This window comes from Physella acuta, unplaced genomic scaffold (genome assembly GCF_028476545.2).
Source record: "Physella acuta isolate Inbredline_101_S28 unplaced genomic scaffold, ASM2847654v3 ptg001625l, whole genome shotgun sequence".
NCBI classification, from domain to species: domain Eukaryota; kingdom Metazoa; phylum Mollusca; class Gastropoda; family Physidae; genus Physella; species Physella acuta.
The window spans coordinates 25,580-49,235 of record NW_026733139.1 but is presented as its reverse complement, the minus strand read 5'-3'; the positions used below and the strand labels follow the sequence as shown (position 1 = coordinate 49,235).

The 23,656-nt window shown below is 39.7% G+C and overlaps 1 protein-coding gene across 4 annotated transcripts in view; it reads left to right on the top strand.

Annotated features, from left to right (window-relative positions):
- Positions 1-23,611, top strand: part of LOC131929401 (corticotropin-releasing factor-binding protein) — a 31,100-nt gene extending 7,489 nt beyond the window's left edge. The window contains exons 2-10 of one of the 4 annotated variants that reach the window (XM_059285574.1): positions 11,573-11,763; positions 12,662-12,731; positions 13,224-13,387; positions 14,540-14,711; positions 18,771-18,809; positions 20,299-20,424; positions 20,885-20,949; positions 21,116-21,215; positions 22,906-23,611. In XM_059285574.1, coding sequence (XP_059141557.1) covers positions 11,677-11,763; positions 12,662-12,731; positions 13,224-13,387; positions 14,540-14,711; positions 18,771-18,809; positions 20,299-20,424; positions 20,885-20,949; positions 21,116-21,215; positions 22,906-23,021 — 939 coding nt within the window. In that variant the 5' untranslated portion in view covers positions 11,573-11,676 and the 3' untranslated portion in view covers positions 23,022-23,611. Of the gene's footprint in view, positions 1-11,572; positions 11,764-12,661; positions 12,732-13,223; positions 13,388-14,539; positions 14,751-17,450; positions 17,490-18,564; positions 18,604-18,770; positions 18,810-20,298; positions 20,425-20,884; positions 20,950-21,115; positions 21,216-22,905 lie in introns of all 4 variants that reach the window. The other 3 variants (XM_059285575.1, XM_059285576.1, XM_059285573.1) reach the window with 3 other exon arrangements.
- Positions 23,612-23,656: the final 45 nt, after the last annotated feature.

Here is a 23,656-nt window from a genome sequence, read left to right as displayed (position 1 = left end):
AGTGTTTTTACACCCACACCACACATTGTATCACCACACCTCACCTTGTATCACCTTACCTAACCTTGTATCACCACACCTTGTATCACCACACCACACATTGTATCACCACACCTCACCTTGTATCACCACACTTCACATTGTATCAACACACCTAACCTTGTATCACCACACCTCACCTTGTATCACCACACATCATCTTATATCACAACATGTCACCTTGTATCACCACACATCACCTTGTATTAACACACCTAACCTTGTATCATCAAACCTCACTTTGTATCACCACACCACACATTGTATCACCACACCTCACTTGTATCACCACACTTCACATTTTACCAACACACCTAACCTTGTATCATCACACCTCACTTTGTATCACCACACCACACATTTTATCACCACACCTCACATTGTATCACCACACATTGTGTCACCACACCTCACCTTGTATCACCACACTTCACCTTGTATAACCACACCTCACCTTGTATCACCACACCACACATTGTATCACCACACCTTGTATCACCACACCTCACCTTGTATCACCACACCTTGTATCACCACACCACACATTGTATCACCACACCTCACCTTGTATCACCACAGATTGTGTCACCACACCTAACCTTGTACTACCACACCTCACATTGTATCACCACACCTCACCTTGTATCACCACACCTCACGTAGTATCACCACACCTCACCTTGTATCACCACACCTCACCTTGTATCACCACACCTTACGTAGTATCACCACACCTTACGTAGTATCACCACACCTCACCTTGTATCACCACACCTAACCTTGTATCACCACACCTTACGTAGTATCACCACACCTTACGTAGTATCACCACACCTCACCTTGTATCACCACACCTCACCTTGTATCACCACACCTTACGTAGTATCACCACACCTTACGTAGTATCACCACACCTCACCTTGTATCACCACACCTAACCTTGTATCACCACACCTCACTTTTTATCAGCACACCTCACCTTGTATCACCACACCATACATTGTATCACCACACCTCACCTTGTATCACCACACCTCACCTTGTATCACCACACATCACGTAGTATCACCACACCTCACCGTGTATCACCACACCTCACATTGTATCACAACATGTCACCTTGTATCACCACACATAACCTTGTATCAACACACCTAACCTTGTATCATCACACCTCACTTTGTATCACCACACCACACATTGTATCACCACACCTCACCTTGTATCACCACACTTCACATTGTATCAACACACCTAACCTTGTATCATCACACCTCACTTTGTATCACCACACCTCACCTTGTATCACCACACCTTACGTAGTATCACCACACCTCACCTTGTATCACCACACCACACATTGTATCACCACACCTCACCTTGTATCACCACACTTCACATTGTATCAACACACCTAACCTTGTATCACCACACCTCACCTTGTATCACCACACATCATCTTATATCACAACATGTCACCTTGTATCACCACACATCACCTTGTATTAACACACCTAACCTTGTATCATCAAACCTCACTTTGTATCACCACACCACACATTGTATCACCACACCTCACTTGTATCACCACACTTCACATTTTACCAACACACCTAACCTTGTATCATCACACCTCACTTTGTATCACCACACCACACATTTTATCACCACACCTCACATTGTATCACCACACATTGTGTCACCACACCTCACCTTGTATCACCACACTTCACCTTGTATAACCACACCTCACCTTGTATCACCACACCACACATTGTATCACCACACCTTGTATCACCACACCTCACCTTGTATCACCACACCTTGTATCACCACACCACACATTGTATCACCACACCTCACCTTGTATCACCACAGATTGTGTCACCACACCTAACCTTGTACTACCACACCTCACATTGTATCACCACACCTCACCTTGTATCACCACACCTCACGTAGTATCACCACACCTCACCTTGTATCACCACACCTCACCTTGTATCACCACACCTTACGTAGTATCACCACACCTTACGTAGTATCACCACACCTCACCTTGTATCACCACACCTAACCTTGTATCACCACACCTTACGTAGTATCACCACACCTTACGTAGTATCACCACACCTCACCTTGTATCACCACACCTCACCTTGTATCACCACACCTTACGTAGTATCACCACACCTTACGTAGTATCACCACACCTCACCTTGTATCACCACACCTAACCTTGTATCACCACACCTTACGTAGTATCACCACACCTTACGTAGTATCACCACACCTCACCTTGTATCACCACACCTCACCTTGTATCACCACACCTTACGTAGTATCACCACACCTTACGTAGTATCACCACACCTCACCTTGTATCACCACACCTAACCTTGTATCACCACACCTCACTTTTTATCAGCACACCTCACCTTGTATCACCACACCATACATTGTATCACCACACCTCACCTTGTATCACCACACCTCACCTTGTATCACCACACATCACGTAGTATCACCACACCTCACCGTGTATCACCACACCTCACATTGTATCACAACATGTCACCTTGTATCACCACACATAACCTTGTATCAACACACCTAACCTTGTATCATCACACCTCACTTTGTATCACCACACCACACATTGTATCACCACACCTCACCTTGTATCACCACACTTCACATTGTATCAACACACCTAACCTTGTATCATCACACCTCACTTTGTATCACCACACCTCACCTTGTATCACCACACCTTACGTAGTATCACCACACCTCACCTTGTATCACCACACTTCACATTGTATTACCACACTTCACCTTGTATCACCACACCTCACCTTGTATCACCACACCTTACGTAGTATCACCACACCTCACCTTGTATCACCACACTTCACATTGTATTACCACACTTCACCTTGTATCACCACACTTCACATTGTATTACCACACTTCACCTTGTATCACCACACATCACTTTGTATTACCACACCTCACCTTGTATCACCACACATCACCTTGTATCACCACACCATACATTGTATCACCACACATTGTATTACCACACCTCACCTTGTATCACCACACCTAACCTTGTATCACCACACATCACCTTGTATCACCACACCTAACCTTGTATCACCACACCTCACGTAGTATCACCCCAGCTTGTCTTGCACTGGCATGTGAGAGCAAACAATACAACTAATATCCCCAAACAAGGACACATCGTCTCGCCCAGTCTACCCACCGCCCACTGGACGGGCCAAGTAATTTCGGCTCCCCCTCCCTGGGTCAACAAGCCCACCCCAAGTAAAGCGCTATTTTTGAACTTCGCAGATTAAAGTGAGCTATTTCTGGAGTCCCATTGGGCCTAGTGTCGAACTCACATTCAAGTAATACAGTTACAACATTTGGGCTTTGATCGTCACTCTTATGACTGAGGGGTGTGCCGGGAATACAATCAGAGTAGTATGTGACTTGCTGCCAGACTTTCTTCTAATGGCAAGCAACGTCAACTCCACACTACAGGAACCCTTAACTTATCAACTCCACACTAAATGAACCCCTAACTTATTAACTCCACACTACATGAACCCCTAACTTATCAACTCCACACTATATGAACCCTTAACTTTTCAACTCCACACTAAATGAACCCCTAACTTATTAACTCCACACTACATGAACCCCTAACTTATCAACTCCACACTACATGAACCCTTAACTTTTCAACTCCACACTAAATGAACCCCTAACTTATCAACTCCACACTACATGAACCCTTAACTTATCAACTCCACACTACATGAACCCTTAACTTATCAACTCCACACTACATGAACCCTTAACTTATCAACTCCACACTACATGAACCCCTAACTTATCAACTCCACACTACATGAACCCCTAACTTATCAACTCCACACTACATGAACCCTTAACTTATCAACTCCACACTACATGAACCCTTAACTTATCAACTCCACACTACATGAACCCCTAACTTATCAACTCCACACTACATGAACCCCTAACTTATCAACTCCACACTACATGAACCCTTAACTTATCAACGCCACACTACATGAACCCTGAACGTATCAACTCCACACTACATGAACCCCTAACTTATCAACTCCACACTACATGAACCCCTAACTTATCAACTCCACACTACATGAACCCTTAACTTATCAACGCCACACTACATGAACCCTGAACGTATCAACTCCACACTACATGAACCCCTAACTTATCAACTCCACACTACATGAACCCCTAACTTATCAACTCCACACTACATGAACCCTTAACTTTTCAACTCCACACTAAATGAACCCTTAACTTATCAACGCCACACTACATGAACCCCTAACTTATCAACTCCACACTACATGAACCCCTAACTTATCAACTCCACACTACATGAACCCCTAACTTATCAACTCCACACTCCACGAACCTGCGACTTTTCATCGCCACATAAAATGAACTCGCGACATTTCATTGCCACATAAAATGAACCCGCGACTTTTCATCGCCACATAAAATGAACCCATGACTTCTACACCAATTGAAAACGTGAACGACCTAATTCATGCTTCTCGATTAAGTCAACCATTTTTCTAGCGTATTGGAAAATGTTTAAAATATACGCTTTTGTAAAAAAAATGTCTTTTATTTATCAGAATTATTTTTATTAAATGTGACGTATTAAACTGGCTAAAAAAAAATTTCTCAGTTTCTAAAAAATGAGAATTAAACCAGCTAGTAAGCCCGTTTGTCTCCCCTTGAAATGTTCAGGCACTGATTTACCCTGAGAGAGGAAATTATTCAAATACAACATCGAAATTAGGAACAGCTTATTTCCTCCTTAACTGGCTTCACGTATATGAAAAAGCTTCAACAGTAGATCAATCTTAATACAGCCTCACACGCCAACACACACACACACACACACACATACACACAAGCACGCCCGATTCGCAAGCTATTTTTAGACAAAAGCCAACAGATTCTGGCCGTAATATCGGGATGTTTACCGCGGGCAGTGGGGACATAACACGTCATCAGATACGTCATCAGATACGTCACAATCCACTGACTCAACCAGTTTGTATTTCCTCCTGCGTTAATTAAGCTTGTAAATTTAAATACCGCCGAGAACAGAAATTATATAACACACAACAGCGCAGTTCGGGTGCTAGTAGTCACGACTGCTTACCCGAAAGACTCGAGTTCAAATCTTTTTTTCGAGTCTGTAGCACGTCTCTGTCCACTCTTAAGAGTACCTTGCAGAAGCGTATGTATGTGGTGATGATTACACTATCCCCCTAACGATTAATTCAGTGTCTTGGGAAAAGGATGGTAGTGTTGATTACCCGATCTGACACATCATACGGGCATAACCAAATCATTTAAAAAGTCATAATTTATAGTCATGAGACTAATCTATCGTAACCACACCTAAGTGTTACTTCTATTGTATCACCACACCTGTTAGTTCTATTCTATCACCACACTTAAGTGTTAGTTCTGTTGCATCACTGGCGTGCAAGTTTCATTATGCAATAAACTAAGAACCAAAGTCCTGCAACTATTTCTCAGAAAAAAACAGAAGAGCCCTTCTCTGAACAAATCCCGTTTGAACAATGGTCTTGAACATGGCAGATTGCAACAGGATGGTGCAATAAGTATTTCTTACATCTAAATAGTCAGACACTATAGTCTGTTTTTTCCACAAGTTTTTTTCTTCTTACCAAGTGAGTTTGTTCTACGTGGGAAGACACCCAGACTTCCGTTTGGTTTTAAACGTGTGCCTTTTAGCATTTACAACCCAGCTAGATCTAGACAACAAAGCTCCTTCTCATTGAACTCCTGGTCCATGGGTGGCAGATCCCAGGGTTCGAACTCTGGACGTTGCGGTTTAGCAACCATGAGCTTTACTGACACGACCACGCCGAACCCAAAACATTCTGAACAATATGATACATATGCATGTGACTATACAAATGGAAACAATACCAGATATATGCAAGTGACTATACAAATGGAAACTATACCAGATATATGCAAGTGACTATACAAATGGAAACAATACCATATATATGCAAGTGACTATACAAATGGAAACAATACCAGATATATGCAAGTGACTATACAAATGGAAACTATACCAGATATATGCAAGTGACTATACAAATGGAAACAATACCAGATATATGCAAGTGACTATACAAATGGAAACTATACCAGATATATGCAAGTGACTATACAAATGGAAACTATACCAGATATATGCAAGTGACTATACAAATGGAAACAATACCATATATATGCAAGTGACTATACAAATGGAAACAATACCAGATATATGCAAGTGACTATACAAATGGAAACTATACCAGATATATGCAAGTGACTATACAAATGGAAACTATACCAGATATATGCAAGTGACTATACAAATGGAAACAATACCAGATATATGCAAGTGACTATACAAATGGAAACAATACCAGATATATGCAAGTGACTATACAAATGGAAACTATACCAGATATATGCAAGTGACTATACAAATGGAAACAATACCAGATATATGCAAGTGACTATACAAATGGAAACTATACCAGATATATGCAAGTGACTATACAAATGGAAACTATACCAGATATATGCAAGTGACTATACAAATGGAAACAATACCATATATATGCAAGTGACTATACAAATGGAAACAATACCAGATATATGCAAGTGACTATACAAATGGAAACTATACCAGATATATGCAAGTGACTATACAAATGGAAACTATACCAGATATATGCAAGTGACTATACAAATGGAAACTATACCAGATATATGCAAGTGACTATACAAATGGAAACTATACCAAATATATGCAAGTGACTATACAAATGGAAACAATACCAGATATATGCAAGTGACTATACAAATGGAAACTATACCAGATATATGCAAGTGACTATACAAATGGAAACAATACCATAATAAAAAAGACATAATATAAAAAAAAGAAAACGGCCATATTGGTCAGAAGAGTAGCATAAGCTACCAGCACTGCGAGCTGTGTATGCTCTGTAGCTACAGACAGTCCCACGCGTCATGACAGTCATAATGGCGGCCTAACTAATTAGTGCTAGGTCAATATTTTCATGTCCGGCGACTGCCGAGCTCGACCCTGGGGTCCCTGTAATTACCGTCCGTGGGGAGGGGACGTGGGTCATTTCTAAACCAGTCCAAACCACTCCAGTGGGCGGGACTTTTGTCCTGTACATTTTTATCGTCTGTTACACTATTACGTTTCTTTTCAGTCCTGTTCCGCTACAGGGGTTTCGCTCGGAACTTGCAGTATACGCACTTTTCGAGTCGATTGGACTAACAAGCTAGCGGAAACATTTTTTTTTTCAAAATATTTCTTTTGTAAAAACTGTTTATTATTTTAAAATTTCGATTCTTTTTTCTTTTTAATTTCGACTGAAACGAATAGTTTGACGTCGTAGACTTTTTGTTGAATAAACTGGTAATAGGGCCTACGTATTTATACAATATATATATATATATATATATATATATATATATATATATATATATATATATATATATATATATATATATATATATTCCTCAATAGGTCTCTCTCATCTGAACTTTTGATTGTTCTAATTTTAAAAAGACATGAAGACAAAACACGAGCACACACGTAGCTAGAGATATAATGCAACATTGGGACAGTGAATGGTTTATCAGTATTTACGGAAATTTTATCAAGTACATTTTGGTTTTAAAGTAATTTTTGAGCATTTTAATTAAACTAATTAACAGGTATTCGAAAAGTTTACACTTTAGTACCATATCCGTATTAACTGATATAGATACGGATATATATATATATATATATATATATATATATATATATATATATATATATATATATATAATAAAACATCTGTCACCTGGGCTATTAAACCTAACTTGTGTATTATTTAATACTGGCTGACATTGTTATCACTAAAGAGATTCCCTCAAACCACGTGTAACTAAACCAGATTTGTTCAATGCACTTGCAACTTGATGTTAGAACATTCCTAGAGAGGACTAACACGCCAAGCGAGACCAGTGTTTCTTCCAGACTTTTTTCTCCGGGGGGGCACTTGAAATTTTCGGGGGGGGGGGAGGTAAACTTTCTTCCGGGGGGCGGACACTGTTAAAAGTATATATTTTCTATATAAATTATATAAATTTCATTTCGTTCGGGGGGGCGGTAAAATTTTTTCGGGGGAGGGGGTTGGCTTAGCCCCCCCGAAGAGATGCCTGGAAGAAACTCTGAGCGAGACGCTCTCTGGAAATTATGTTCGATACTTTTCAGGGGATATTTATAGGGAATATTTCAAAGGATATTTCTAGGGAATATTTCTAGGGATATTTCTAGGGAATATATCTAGGGTATATTTGTAGGAAATATTTATGGAAAATATTACTAGAGATATTTCTCTGGGATATTTGTAGGGGATATTTAATAGGGAAAATTTATGGGCAATGTTTTATGGAGTATAGTGATTTTTTTTTTTTAAAATAATTTACTTTCCAAAGAAACCAGGCACTAGTGTAATTTTAAAATTACAATTTAATTATGGTTAAAAATAAAAATTTAGATCAGCTTTGCTAGGTATGTCAGTCATACATCAACGTATGTCAGTCAAACATCAACGTATGTCAGTCATACATCAATGTATGTCAGTCATACATCAACGTATGTCAGTCATACATCAACGTATGTCACACTGACATAAACATAAGTAAACCGTCCAATGGCCATCACGTGACACGACTGTACCACAATGTGAAACCAACAATGTGACTGTCTGACCATAGAAGGCCGAGTGTACTGGTGGCAGTTGTTTGAATTAGAGCTCTACGGTCAACTCATACATTCTCTCCCTTGATTTACTGAAAATTGTCTAAACCGTAATTATGTCCCCTTACTTTACAGAAGATCTTTTATCCAAACAATAATTATGTCCCCTTGATTTACTGCAGTACTTTTGACTAACCGCGTTCCCTCACCTTTGTAAATGTAGTATTTACAGCTAGACATGGTTTGTCCCAACATCATTTACACCAGTCTATATGGCTGAACACGATGTGAGTCCTCCATTATTTAACCAGTTTCTATAGCTAAACATGGGTTATCACCCATCCTTTACACCCTATAGCTAAACGCTGGTTGCCCACCCATCATTTACACCAGTCCCTATCTCTAAACACGAGTTGCCATCTGTATTTGACGTGTGTGGGTGTTCGATGATTTAAAAAAAAATCATGTCTAAATCTCGGTAAAGTCACATCTCGCGGGCTGCAGTGGTGGGGTGGAAGATGAAACAAGATTGTGTTGTTTGTTTGTCAGTCAACAGCCCCCAGCACGTTGCGCATGCGCGCCTCAATAGTTTTTATTGCCTGATCGTTGCTGATCCGTCGCTCTTTCATGACGGGGCGACAACTCCTGTAAACCACCCACAATCCCCGAGTAACTCGTGTCGAAAGGAAATGGCAAGTCATACACAACAACTCCAGTTTTTCTTTTAGGTCGAGTGTTTTTAGAAGTCGCGTTCCTGCATTCACTTTCCCGGAAATACATAAAAATGGCAAAAGAAATTTGATCGATACCAATTTCATTTTTCAAAAGAAATAATTGATTTTCTAGTTCAGTTCAAGATTTTTTTGTTCACGTTATCAGCGGTTATAAAAATTTGAACAGCTCCAATTTTGTTTTCGCCACTTTGCTCAATTTAAATTTGAAGTGTTGGCGGTAGTTTATTTTGGCATGAAGTAGTTTCCTTATTTTTAACAATTGTAGGCATGTATGTGACAGCATAAGGCATGAAGGCTGTTTGGTTGTATGCCATATATATAAATATAAATATATATATATATATATATATATATATATATATATATATATATATATATATATATATATATATATATATATATATATATATATATATATATATATGTAAAGAGACACTAGTCACCGTGTATGAACCTGAAGCTGCATGGTACTTGTAAAGAATTCATTTTCTGACGCCTTTCAGTGTGCACTAGATAAACTAGTAGCCAAAGGCAAGAAATGATCTTTAAGAATTCCCGAATACCAATCTTTGCCACTAAACGTTCTATAACTGGTAAAATGACCTTTGATTTAGCGTTACGCGTTAATGATGAGAATAGGTTGTATCGTGCAAAAGTTTGAAAGCTCCATCTAACCGTTCGCATCGTTAAAACGTGATTACTGTAGACGATTTTGGAGTTTAAAGAATTGCGTTTTGCGAACCAACACGCTATTCGTATTTCCAGTTTTATGGTTGCCAGCCCCCCCCCCCCTCACCATACAACGGTGAACGGAAAAAAGTCACAGGAAAAAAAAAACACAAAAAAATGTCACAGTTTTTGCTAGGAAAAAAGTCACACAAAAAAAAACCGGCTATTCAATGGAATTTTTGTTGTTTTTTAAACTAATTTATTTTCATTTTTTTTTTGGCAGAGAAAATTGTATAATTTTAAAACGTACGTTTTGATTAGTAGATTTATATCTATAGATTTAAATGAAATTTGATTGAAATAGTTAATTTCTACATATTCTAACATTGGAAGATGTGGGGAGCGAATCTTATTTAAGATGACGTCATTAGTATTATGTATCATTTTTGACAATCGATTTTTTAAATTCTATTTTTATCCTACAATCAATGACGCCATTCGTAGTATAAACTTTGTATTAACATTTTTCCTTAATGATATTGTGACGTCATTTACCATTGACAGTATTTATGCCAATTTCATGTTCTTTAGAGCGTTCTTGTTACAACAATAAACACTTTTCCGGTTGCATAATTAAAGTTGTTTCTAAATTTGAATATTCTTTTATCTGATTTTCCTTATTTAAATAAAATTTAGTTTATTTATTTAATACATCCAACATATTTTGTAACTAAAGTCCACATCTTTAAGTTCTCCAATCGCTAAAGATACTGATCTCATAGTATCAAATAGTTGCGGACATCGAGATAAAGAGAGAGCGAGAGAGAAGTGTGCACATGGGCTTTTATACATTAGGATGCCCTTATTTGACCAAAAAAAATATGTTTTAATGTTATGCAACCTTAACTGACCGATACAAAAGTAGTTCAAGTGAATAACAAGCAAACAGTCGAATTGTTGATTGGGAAGTAAGACACAAACATAACACCCTCATCCCCTCGATTCAGCCCCCCCCCCCCCCCCCCCAGCTCCCGGATTATGTTAATTAGTGTTCCAGACATATATTCTGTTCAGCCGCTTAGATTTCTATTGAAACAAGAGATTACTAGATCACATTCAGATTTGGGGATATTTTAGATTTTATATATATATATATATATATATATATATATATATATATATATATATATATATATATATATATATATACTTTTTCTCCAAGACTACTACCACCACTAGCTGTAGCTTGAAGTAGACTAGCACCTCTAATAGCCTTGCCTGTAGGAGACGACAATCACCGGACAAATGAATGGTTGGAGTTAGACCATGTACACCACACACAACAAGGATGTCCTCATTGTATCCTTGCTGCTCTACCTGCCTGTCAGACTGGCCTTTCTGCTACCCACATCGGTAAATATTGATCTCACCTCTCTCATATATAGTGGTGTTCTCCTATATAGTGGTGTTCTCATATATATATAGTGATACTCTCAGTCATCTCTCCGCCTTCGGAGATGATATCTCCATTGCTTGATGCCCCCCCCCCCCCCACATTCTCAACCCATTAACAAAATAGAACAAATACATTTTTTTAAAAATATTATTAACTAGTGTCTGTCCCCCCCCCCTTCTCTCCCCCGGCCCTGAACCTTCAAATCCCCCATTCGAAGTTTTCAATTACCCTCCCCCCCCCCCCACTCAATAAAAATTAGTCTAAAAGAACTGTTAGAATTTATTTCAAGTAGTCAGGTGACTAAGTGGTCAAATTCATGGTCGTTGATTCATTCTCCCTTACCTTGACCGTTGTACATTAGATGATGCTACCTTCCTTACCTTGAACGTTGTACACTAGATGATGCTACCTTCCTTACCTTGACTGTTGTACACTATATGATGCTACCTTCCTTACCTTGACTGTTGTACACTAGATGATGCTACCTTCCTTACCTTGACTGTTGTACACTAGAAGATATCTTCCTTACCTTGACTGTTGTACACTAGATGATGCTACCTTCCTTACCTTGACTGCTGTACACTAGATGCTACCTTCCTTACCTTGACTGCTGTACACTAGATGATATCTTCCTTACCTTGACTGTTGTACACTAGATGATGCTACCTTCATTACCTTGACTGTTGTACACTAGATGATGCTACCTTCCTTACCTTGACTGCTGTACACTAGATGACATATTCCTTACCTTGACTGTTGTACACTAGATAACATATTCCTTACCTTGACTGCTGTACACTAGATGCTATCTTCCTTACACTTAGTCTGCGGTACAGTTGTTCTTGTATTCCTCAGACCTTGACAGTTGTAAAAAGAGAATTTGACTCAATACAGCCTGGTACATCGCTGCAGGACGAGTACATTAGTAAGTCAGTGGTCGCAGCTAGCCAGCTCAGTAACTTTACACATACTTTACAACAGTAACTGTACCTCCACACAGCTAGCTATCTCAGTAACTTGAACACCTCTAGCAACACCAAGTACGAGAACACAATAACTACACTACTTCTTACAATGTTTTCTCCGTAGAAGGGGGATGGAGAGCACTTGAAACTTGAGGAGCGCATTTCAAATATCTGGAGGTAGCGGAATGGGGGGGGTGGAGATTGCAGCGGTATATGTATATCAAGTATATATATATTCTAAATAAATAATTTATTTTTTCTATTTCGTTCGGTGGGTGTAGTGGGTGGGGAGGAGCAGTGGCTAAAGTACATATCTTCTATGTAAACAGATTATCTTCCTTATTTTGTTCGGTGGGGGAGGGGATTGAAGTACGGTGCACATGTACTCACTCCCCCCTCCCCCGGGGAAATACCCGAAAGAAACCCTACTCTAGCCTGAGCTCTACTTCCAGGTTGTGAGGAACACCTGTTGCACAACTTCCCCGGCACCAAGACCTACATCAGCTACGGCGAGGCCAGACTCTGCTCTCTCTTCATCGCCGCACCCATCGACCACGTCATCCTCATAGAGTTTGTCTATTTGAACGTCAGGTGTGAGGAGAATGGCGCAGTTGTGGTACAGTTCACATTCACGTTTTGCTGTACTTGGTTCAAAAGTTGTCTTATAACTAAAACAATATATCACATACTTTCCTTAGTGTAACACTGTATAAAAAAGTTTAGCAGTATCACGTTATTCACATATGCTCTAGTAACTTATTTGAACACTTAAGTTTTAAGCTAGTGAAATAAATGTATAGATAATAGAGAGTTGAGTTTCTAATAAATAATCCATATTATTACTATTTTGTTTTAAATTAATTAATATAAATCTATGAACTTTATTTTATTGTACTTTTCCTGGCCACCCTTTCTATTTTAGCCAGTTCCAATTTTTGATCTATATCTAACTGTCAATTAAATCTTTACCTTCAACATAAATTGAACCTAAACGCTTGATTTAACATTTCCAATGCGTTATATTTTATTTTCTCGTATATACGAAGAATAGTGAAAGTCATGTAATCGTGGAAAAAACAAAATCGAGATTTTTGCAAATCTCGACATTTTACAGCTCCCCGAGTCGGAAAAACATAATTTTGCAATCTTGTCCGTATGTCTGTGTGTGTGTATGTGTGTCTGTGTGTGTGTGTATGTAAACACGATAACTTGAGTACCGTTACAGCTAGTTTGATGAAATTTCATGTATAAGTATTATATCAAAATGGTAAATCCGTATCGACTTTTGGGCGATTTCTGATAACCGGAAGTGGAACTTTTTTCTTTGAATTTTTTAAAAGCCTATAACTTGAGTACTATTTCAGGTAGATAAATGAAATTTTACATGTTAGTAAAAAATTGAATTCCCTGCATTCTGTCAAATTTTGAGTAATTTCCGTTGACCGGAAGTAGTAATTTTCGCTATTTCCGATTTCTCAAAAAAAACGCATGTGAATTTATAAAGTACTAATAATATTCCGACTATTATGCTAATTTTATTTGGCGTTCACTTGATGTGCAATTCTTTTTTCTACGAGATTTTATTCTATTTTTAAAAGTTTAAGTATTCAAAATGGATTAAAAGTCATGTCTATATCCCAAGTTGCCATCCTCTGTTGTTTCATATAAGAATATTCGAGAAAGTTTAGGGGAGATCACTCCCGGTTTATTTATACATGAAAGTGGATTAAAAATTTCAATATCTTATTATTTAAATTTGTCAATCCAGTTAATTGACGGCTGGGAGCTGGATAATGAGCTCTTCCCCAGCGATGTTGACCACCCCGACCCCCTGGCCCTGAGGTACCTGACCTACTGTGGGAAGGAGGTGGACCCTCAAGCCTACACCACCAAACAGAACGTCGCCCAGGTCCAGTTTGTGGTTCCAGAGTTGGGTGGAGGTTTCTCTATCAGTGTCAACTTTCTTCACAACGACAAACGTAAGTTGTTGTCAACTTTCTTCACAACGACAAACGTAAGTTGTTGGGTGGAGGTTTCTCTATCAGTGTCAACTTTCTTCACAACGACAAACGTAAGTTGTTGGGTGGAGGTTTCTCTATCAGTGTCAACTTTCTTCACAACGACAAACGTAAGTTGTTGGGTGGAGGTTTCTCTATCAGTGTCAACTTTCTTCACAATGACAAACGTAAGTTGTTGGGTGGAGGTTTCTCTATCAGTGTCAACTTTCTTCACAACGACAAACGTAAGTTGTGGGGTGGAGGTTTCTTAATGTCAACTTTCTTCACAACGACAAACGTAAGTTGTTGGGTGGAGGTTTCTCTATCAGTGTCAACTTTCTTCACAACGACAAACGTAAGTTGTTGGGTGGAGGTTTCTCTATCTGTGTCAACTTTCTTTACAACGACAAACGTAAGTTGTTGGGTGGAGGTTTCTTAATGTCAACTTTCTTCACAACGACAAACGTAAGTTGTTGGGTGGAGGTTTCTCTATCAGTGTCAACTTTCTTCACAACGACAAATGTAAGTTGTTGGGTGGAGGTTTCTCTATCAGTGTCATTTTTCTTCACAACGACAAACTAAGTTGTTGGGCCGAGGTTTCTCTATCAGTGTCAACTTTCTTCACAACGACAAACGTAAGTTGTTGGGCCGAGGTTTCTCTATCAGTGTCAACTTTCTTCACAACGACAAACTAAGTTGTTGGGCCGAGGTTTCTCTATCAGTGTCAACTTTCTTCACAACGACAAACGTAAGTTGTTGGGCCGAGGTTTCTCTATCAGTGTCAACTTTCTTCACAACGACAAACGTAAGTTGTTGTCAACTTTCTTCACAACGACAAACGTAAGTTGTTGAGTGGAGGTTTCTCTATCAGTGTCAACTTTCTTCACAACGACAAACGTAAGTTGTGGGGTGGAGGTTTCTTAATGTCAACTTTCTTCACAACGACAAACGTAAGTTGTTGTCAACTTTCTTCACAACGACAAACGTAAGTTGTTGTCAACTTTCTTCACAACGACAAACGTAAGTTGTTGTCAACTTTCTTCACAACGACAAACGTAAGTTGTGGGGTGGAGGTTTCTTAATGTCAACTTTCTTCACAACGACAAACGTAAGTTGTTGGGTGGAGGTTTCTTAATGTCAACTTTCTTCACAACGACAAACGTAAGTTGTTGGGTGGAGGTTTCTCTATCAGTGTCAACTTTCTTCACAACGACAAACGTAAGTTGTTGGGTGGAGGTTTCTCTATCTGTGTCAACTTTCTTTACAACGACAAACGTAAGTTGTTGGGTGGAGGTTTCTTAATGTCAACTTTCTTCACAACGACAAACGTAAGTTGTTGGGTGGAGGTTTCTCTATCTGTGTCAACTTTCTTCACAACGACAAATGTAAGTTGTTGGGTGGAGGTTTCTCTATCAGTGTCATTTTTCTTCACAACGACAAACTAAGTTGTTGGGCCGAGGTTTCTCTATCAGTGTCAACTTTCTTCACAACGACAAACGTAAGTTGTTGGGCCGAGGTTTCTCTATCAGTGTCAACTTTCTTCACAACGACAAACTAAGTTGTTGGGCCGAGGTTTCTCTATCAGTGTCAACTTTCTTCACAACGACAAACGTAAGTTGTTGGGCCGAGGTTTCTCTATCAGTGTCAACTTTCTTCACAACGACAAACGTAAGTTGTTGGGTGGAGGTTTTTCTATCAGCGTCAACTTTCTTCACAACGACAAACGTAAGTTGCTGGGTGGAGGTTTCTCTATCAGTGTCAACTTTCTTCACAACGACAAACGTAAGTTGTTGGGTCGAAGTTTCTCTATCAGCGTCAACTTTCTTCACAACGACAAACGTAAGTTGCTGGGTGGAGGTTTCTCTATCTGTGTCAACTTTCTTCACAACGACAAACGTAAGTTTTTGGGTCGAGGTTTCTCTATCAGCGTCAACTTTCTTCACAACGACAAATGTAAGTTGTTGGGTGGAGGTTTCTCTATCAGCGTCAACTTTCTACACAACGACAACCGTCAGTTGTTGGGTGGAGGTTTCTCTATCAGCGTCAACTTTCTACACAGCGACAAACGTAAGTTCTTGGGTGGAGGTTTCTCTATCAGTGTCAACTTTCTTCACAACGACAAACGTAAGTTGTTGGGTGGAGGTTTCTCTATCAGTGTCAACTTTCTTCACAACGACAAACGTAAGTTGTTGGGTGGAGGTTTCTCTATCAGTGTCAACTTTCTTCACAACGACAAACGTAAGTTGTGGGGTGGAGGTTTCTCTATCAGTGTCAACTTTCTTCACAACGACAAACGTAAGTTGTTGGGCCGAGGTTTCTCTATCAGTGTCAACTTTCTTCACAACGACAAACGTAAGTTGTTGGGTGGAGGTTTCTCTATCAGCGTCAACTTTCTTCACAACGACAAACGTAAGTTGTTGGGTGGAGGTTTCTTAATGTCAACTTTCTTCACAACGACAAACGTAAGTTGTTGGGTGGAGGTTTCTCTATCAGCGTCAACTTTCTTCACAACGACAAACGTAAGTTGTTGGGTGGAGGTTTCTTAATTTCAACTTTCTTCACAACGACAAACGTAAGTTGTTGGGTGGAGGTTTCTCTATCAGCGTCAACTTTCTTCACAACGACAAACGTAAGTTGTTGTCAACTTTCTTCACAACGACAAACGTAAGTTGCTGGGTGGAGGTTTCTCTATCAGTGTCAACTTTCTACACAACGACAAACGTAAGTTGTTGTCAACTTTCTTCACAACGACAAACGTAAGTTGCTGGGTGGAGGTTTCTCTATCAGTGTCAACTTTCTACACAACGACAAACGTAAGTTGTTGTCAACTTTCTTCACAACGACAAACGTAAGTTGCTGGGTGGAGGTTTCTCTATCAGTGTCAACTTTCTACACAACGACAAACGTAAGTTGTTGTCAACTTTCTTCACAACGACAAACGTAAGTTGTTGAGTGGAGGTTTCTCTATCAGTGTCAACTTTCTTCACAACGACAAACGTAAGTTGTTGGGTGGAGGTTTCTCTATCAGTGTCAACTTTCTTCACAACGACAAACGTAAGTTGTTGGGTGGAGGTTTCTCTATCAGTGTCAACTTTCTTCACAACGACAAACGTAAGTTGCTGGGTGGAGGTTTCTCTATCAGTGTCAACTTTCTACACAACGACAAACGTAAGTTGTTGTCAACTTTCTTCACAACGACAAACGTAAGTTGCTGGGTGGAGGTTTCTCTATCAGTGTCAACTTTCTACACAACGACAAACGTAAGTTGTTGTCAACTTTCTTCACAACGACAAACGTAAGTTGTTGAGTGGAGGTTTCTCTATCAGTGTCAACTTTCTTCACAACGACAAACGTAAGTTGTTGGGTGGAGGTTTCTCTATCAGTGTCAACTTTCTTCACAACGACAAACGTAAGTTGTTGGGTGGAGGTTTCTCTATCAGCGTCAAGTTTCTTCACAACGACAAACGTAAATTGTTGGGTGGAGGTTTCTTAATGTCAACTTTCTTCACAACGACAAACGTAAGTTGTTGAGTGGAGGTTTCTCTATCAGTGTCAACTTTCTTCACAACGACAAATGTAAGTTGTTGGGTGGAGGTTTCTCTATCAGTGTCAACTTTCTTCACAACGACAAACGTAAGTTGTTGGGTGGAGGTTTGTTAATGTCAACTTTCTTCACAACGACAAACGTAAGTTGTTGGGTGGAGGTTTCTCTATCAGCGTCAACTTTCTTCACAACGACAAACGTAAGTTGTTGTCAACTTTCTTCACAACGACAAACGTAAGTTGTTGGGTGGAGGTTTCTCTATCAGTGTCAACTTTCTACACAACGACAAACGTAAGTTGTTGTCAACTTTCTTCACAACGACAAACGTAAGTTGTTGGGTGGAGGTTTCTCTATCAGTGTCAACTTTCTTCACAACGACAAACGTAAGTTGTTGGGTGGAGGTTTCTCTATCAGCGTCAACTTTCTTCACAACGTCAAACGTAAGTTGTTGGGTGGAGGTTTCTCTATCAGCGTCAACTTTCTTCACAACGACAAACGTAAGTTGTTGGGTCGAAGTTTCTCTATCAGCGTCAACTTTCTTCACAACGACAAACGTAAGTTGTTGGGTGGAGGTTTCTCTATCAGTGTCAACTTTCTTCACAACGACAAACGTAAGTTGTTGGGTCGAAGTTTCTCTATCAGCGTCAACTTTCTTCACAACGACAAACGTAAGTTGTTGGGTGGAGGTTTATCTATCAGTGTCAACTTTCTTCACAACGACAAACGTAAGTTGTTGGGTGGAGGTTTATCTATCAGTGTCAACTTTCTTCACAACGACAAACGTAAGTTGTTGAGTGGAGGTTTCTTAATGTCAACTTTCTACACAACGACAAACGTAAAATGTCGTTATACTGAGTACTTGTAAAATGTATAATTTGGAATAAGAATGTTAAAAATGTGGTTTTCGTCCGTTAAGAAACTAAATTAAAATGAGTCATGTATCTAAACGAATCAGATAACAAATCTTACCACAGTTAATGAAATCGTTTACTAGAAACCCAAACATTATCAAGTTATAATGTTATCTTTTCCTATTCTTTGTGTCTGTAATGAAGCCATTCTACACCACATAAGTTACCGACTGTCGCTAAAATAAAATTATGTATGCTCTTTTTTTTTCTACTATTTAAAATTACTCACTTAACCTGACAAGGTGAACCAGTTAAAAAATGTCTATTTAAAATTACTCACTTAACCTGACAAGTTGAACCAGAACTAATATTAAGATTAACCTTCAATTACAGCCAGAACTATCGATTGTCTCAAATATCAGCCGTGTTGCCTCAAGCGCGCATCGGCTAAAGAAGGTCTCTACGCCATGGGCTTCACGTTTCATGATGATTGGGGGGGGGGGGGGGCATTAATTTACACCCGGGAAAAAATTACCACTAAAAAAGAAAGAACATAGAAAAAATAGAAGAGATCATTTGAACTTTTATATTAAACACTTGGTCAGGGCTAATTAAACTGTAAACTTTGAAGCGTAAGATTTAGCTAGAGACTTTAGCGTGGGCATTAACTTATCTAGATCTACCTTCCATCGCAAGCCAATAACATGGTGCTACTGACAACCACAATTAACGACTTTTCCTTCCACCCCCAACCTGTAACATGAACCCTACCTTCCACCCCCAACCTGTAACATGTACTAAACTTTCCACCCCAACCTGTAACATGAACTCAACCTTCCACCCCCAACCTGAAACATAAAGTCTACCTTCCACCCCCAAACTGTAATATAAACTCTACCTTCCACCTCCAACCTGTAACATGAACACTACCTTCCACCCCCAAACTGTAATATGAACTCTACCTTCCACCCTCAACCTGTAACATAAACTCTACCTTCCACCCCTAACCTGTAACATGAACTCTACCTTCCACCCTCAACCTGTAACATAAACCCTACCTTCCACCCCCAACCTGTAACATGAACTCTACCTTCCACCCCCAACCTGTAACATAAACTCTACCTTCCACCTCCAGCATGTAACATGATGCTACTGACCAATACCTACGACATGATAAGCCTGAGGAACTTTGGCTTGAAGAGAAACTGTACGGTCATGTCCATCTATCCACAGCGATTTATTTTCGGTTACATCAACGTCGGTAAGTTTCCTTTGCTGAGTATAGTTTATAAAGCGGAGTGTAAGTTTATAGTGGAGTGTAGTTTATAAAATGGATTATAAGTTTATACACCTGAGTATAGTTTATAAAGCATAGAGAAAGTTTATAGCTGAGCCTACATTTGTATAGTTGAGGGATGATTTAAATAATTGAGTGATGGGTCTCAACGGCTGACTGTTGAAATCGTTGAGTGCATGTTTAATTTAATAATTTAGCTACTGATTAAAACTTAAGCATATTTTACAATAATTATTAATTTTTTTATGATTTCACTCGTTCATATCTAAAATCGACATATATTTTTTTTTCTTTTAAAACAATAACATTACAATTACTCTAGACAAATGAGAATAAAAATCTACCCCTTTACTGTGGCAGGCTGCAAACTACCTGCATTCCCTAACCCCCAGCAATAGTTATCAATTTTCATTGACTTCTTCAGGTAAAAAGGTCAACTCTACACCATATCAACTTGGCCAAAAGTCACGAAAGAGAATCGAAACAAAGGTGCAAAGTTCGTCTACACTATCCAAACTTTTACCATCTTGACAAACTGTTAACAAAAAAATATTAAAATAGGAATTCTTGTTGTATAACTTTGTAGCGTGGAAGAGGAAAACAATTGTTTTGTTTATGTTGACCCGAGTTCTGACGACTTGATTGATTTCCCCAGTGTCATGGCCGCTATGGAACTGATAGAGTTCAGCTCTTTGAAGGGGAGAATGTTGGTTCCTCACGGAGAAGGCTGGTCATCGGCTTTTGTGGATCGAATGGTAATTGTGTTTTACTTTCTAAACTAAGATCGTCTTGTTGTAGTTGTGGATCGAATGGTAATTGTGTTTAACTTTCTAAACTTAGATCGTCTTGTTGCAGTTGTGGATCGAATGGTAATTGTGTTTAACTTTCTAAACTAGGATCGTCTTGTTGTAGTTGTGGATCGAATGGTAATTGTGTTTAACTTTCTAAACTTAGATCGTCTTGTTGTAGATCTAGTTGTGGATCGAATGGTAATTGTGTTTAACTTTCTAAACTTAGATCGTCTTGTTGTAGTTGTGGATCGAATGGTAACTGTGTTTAACTTTCTAAACTAGGATCGTCTTGTTGTAGTTGTGATCATTGTCTAGGCAGTTTCAGGAGTTAAACTTCTAAATCATTCATGTGTAAATATAGATGTTAAACCTGCACCACCACTTCATGCATAAACGTCCCTTCCTGCCACCACCTTATGTACAAATGTACCTGCCACCCCCCCCCCCCCATGTACAAATGTCCGTACCACCCCATGTACAAATGTCCCCACCACCCTCTGTACAAATGTCCACACCACCCCATGTACAAATGTCCCCACCACCCTCTGTACAAATGTCCCCACCACCCCATGTACAAATGTCCCCACCACCCTCTGTACAAATGTCCACACCACCCCATGTACAAATGTCCCCACCACCCTCTGTACAAATGTCCCCACCACCCCATGTACAAATGTCCCCACCACCCCATGTACAAATGTCCCCACCACCCCCTGTACAAATGTCCCCACCACCCCATGTACAAATGTCTCCACCACCCTCTGTACAAATGTCCCCACCACCCCATGTACAAATGTCCACACCACCCCATGTACAAATGTCCCTGCCACCACCCCATGTACAAATGTCCACACCACCCCCTGTACAAATGTCCCCACCACCCCATGTACAAATGTCCCCACCACCCCATGTACAAATGTCTCCACCACCCTCTGTACAAATGTCCCCACCACCCCATGTACAAATGTCCCCACCACCCCATGTACAAATGTCCCCACCACCCCATGTACAAATGTCCCCACCACCCCATGTACAAATGTCCCCACCACCCTCTGTACAAATGTCCCCACCACCCCATGTACAAATGTCCCACCACCCCATGTACAAATGTCCCCACCACCCCATGTACAAATGTCCCCACCACCCCCTGTACAAATGTCCCCACCACCCCATGTACAAATGTCTCCACCACCCTCTGTACAAATGTCCCCACCACCCCATGTACAAATGTCCACACCACCCCATGTACAAATGTCCCTGCCACCACCCCATGTACAAATGTCCCCACCACCCCATGTACAAATGTCCCCACCACCCCATGTACAAATGTCCCCACCACCCCATGTACAAATGTCCCCACCACCCCATGTACAAATGTCCCCACCACCCTCTGTACAAATGTCCCCACCACCCCATGTACAAATGTCCCCACCACCCCATGTACAAATGTCCCCACCACCCCATGTACAAATGTCCCCACCACCCCATGTACAAATGTCCCCACCACCCCATCTACAAATGTCCCCACCACCCTCTGTACAAATGTCCCCACCACCCTCTGTACAAATGTCCCCACCACCCCATGTACAAATGTCCCCACCACCCCATGTACTAATGTCCACCACCCATGTAGCCTCTGATGTTCTGTTCCCAGCTCCCAGAATGATGAGCCTGCAGTGCCACAGTTCTACTCTGAGAATGGAATCCAGTGGTCACTTTTATAACGTGGTCAAATTCGCAGTGTTGCCCTCTGAGGACCAGTGCAAGTAGTATCCACCACTTGTTCTGGTGACATCCATTTATCCATAGGTCAAGCTGACATGTGGGCAGGTGACTTATCCAAGCGCTGGATATTTTGAAGGTTTTAGTCAAAACACACACCAATCTAATAAGGTGCAGATAATAGGAAAACATTCTCCAAATTTACCAAAATACTCAAAACAAAAAGGTAAAAAAAAAATAGCTTAAAATACGTTTTTTGTCAGAATACAAAAACATTATTTTACAATGGATGGTTTACAATGTCTGCCAATTGTATTTAGAGCCTTATATGCAGTTAAGACCACCTATCTAATTCACCTATTTAAGTCACTAAATTCACCTCAGCCTATGCCCTCTCAGTTAAGCCCTAGAAGTTGTATTTAAGCTCACCATCTAATCAGCTAAACCAATTTCAACATTCAATAGATAAAAATGCAATGTTTAGAAAAACTTAAACCTAAGATTTTGAATGTGGTTCAAGAAAATGTCCAAATAAAACCAATGCAACCCACAGCCATTGTTACAAATTTATTTCATGTACTGTTTGTGTCCTTAAAAATAACAATTAAATATAAACTGTTTATGTGTTTTTACATACAGATGACCAAATTATAAAATTATAATAAAAAGTGTATGTTCTATGA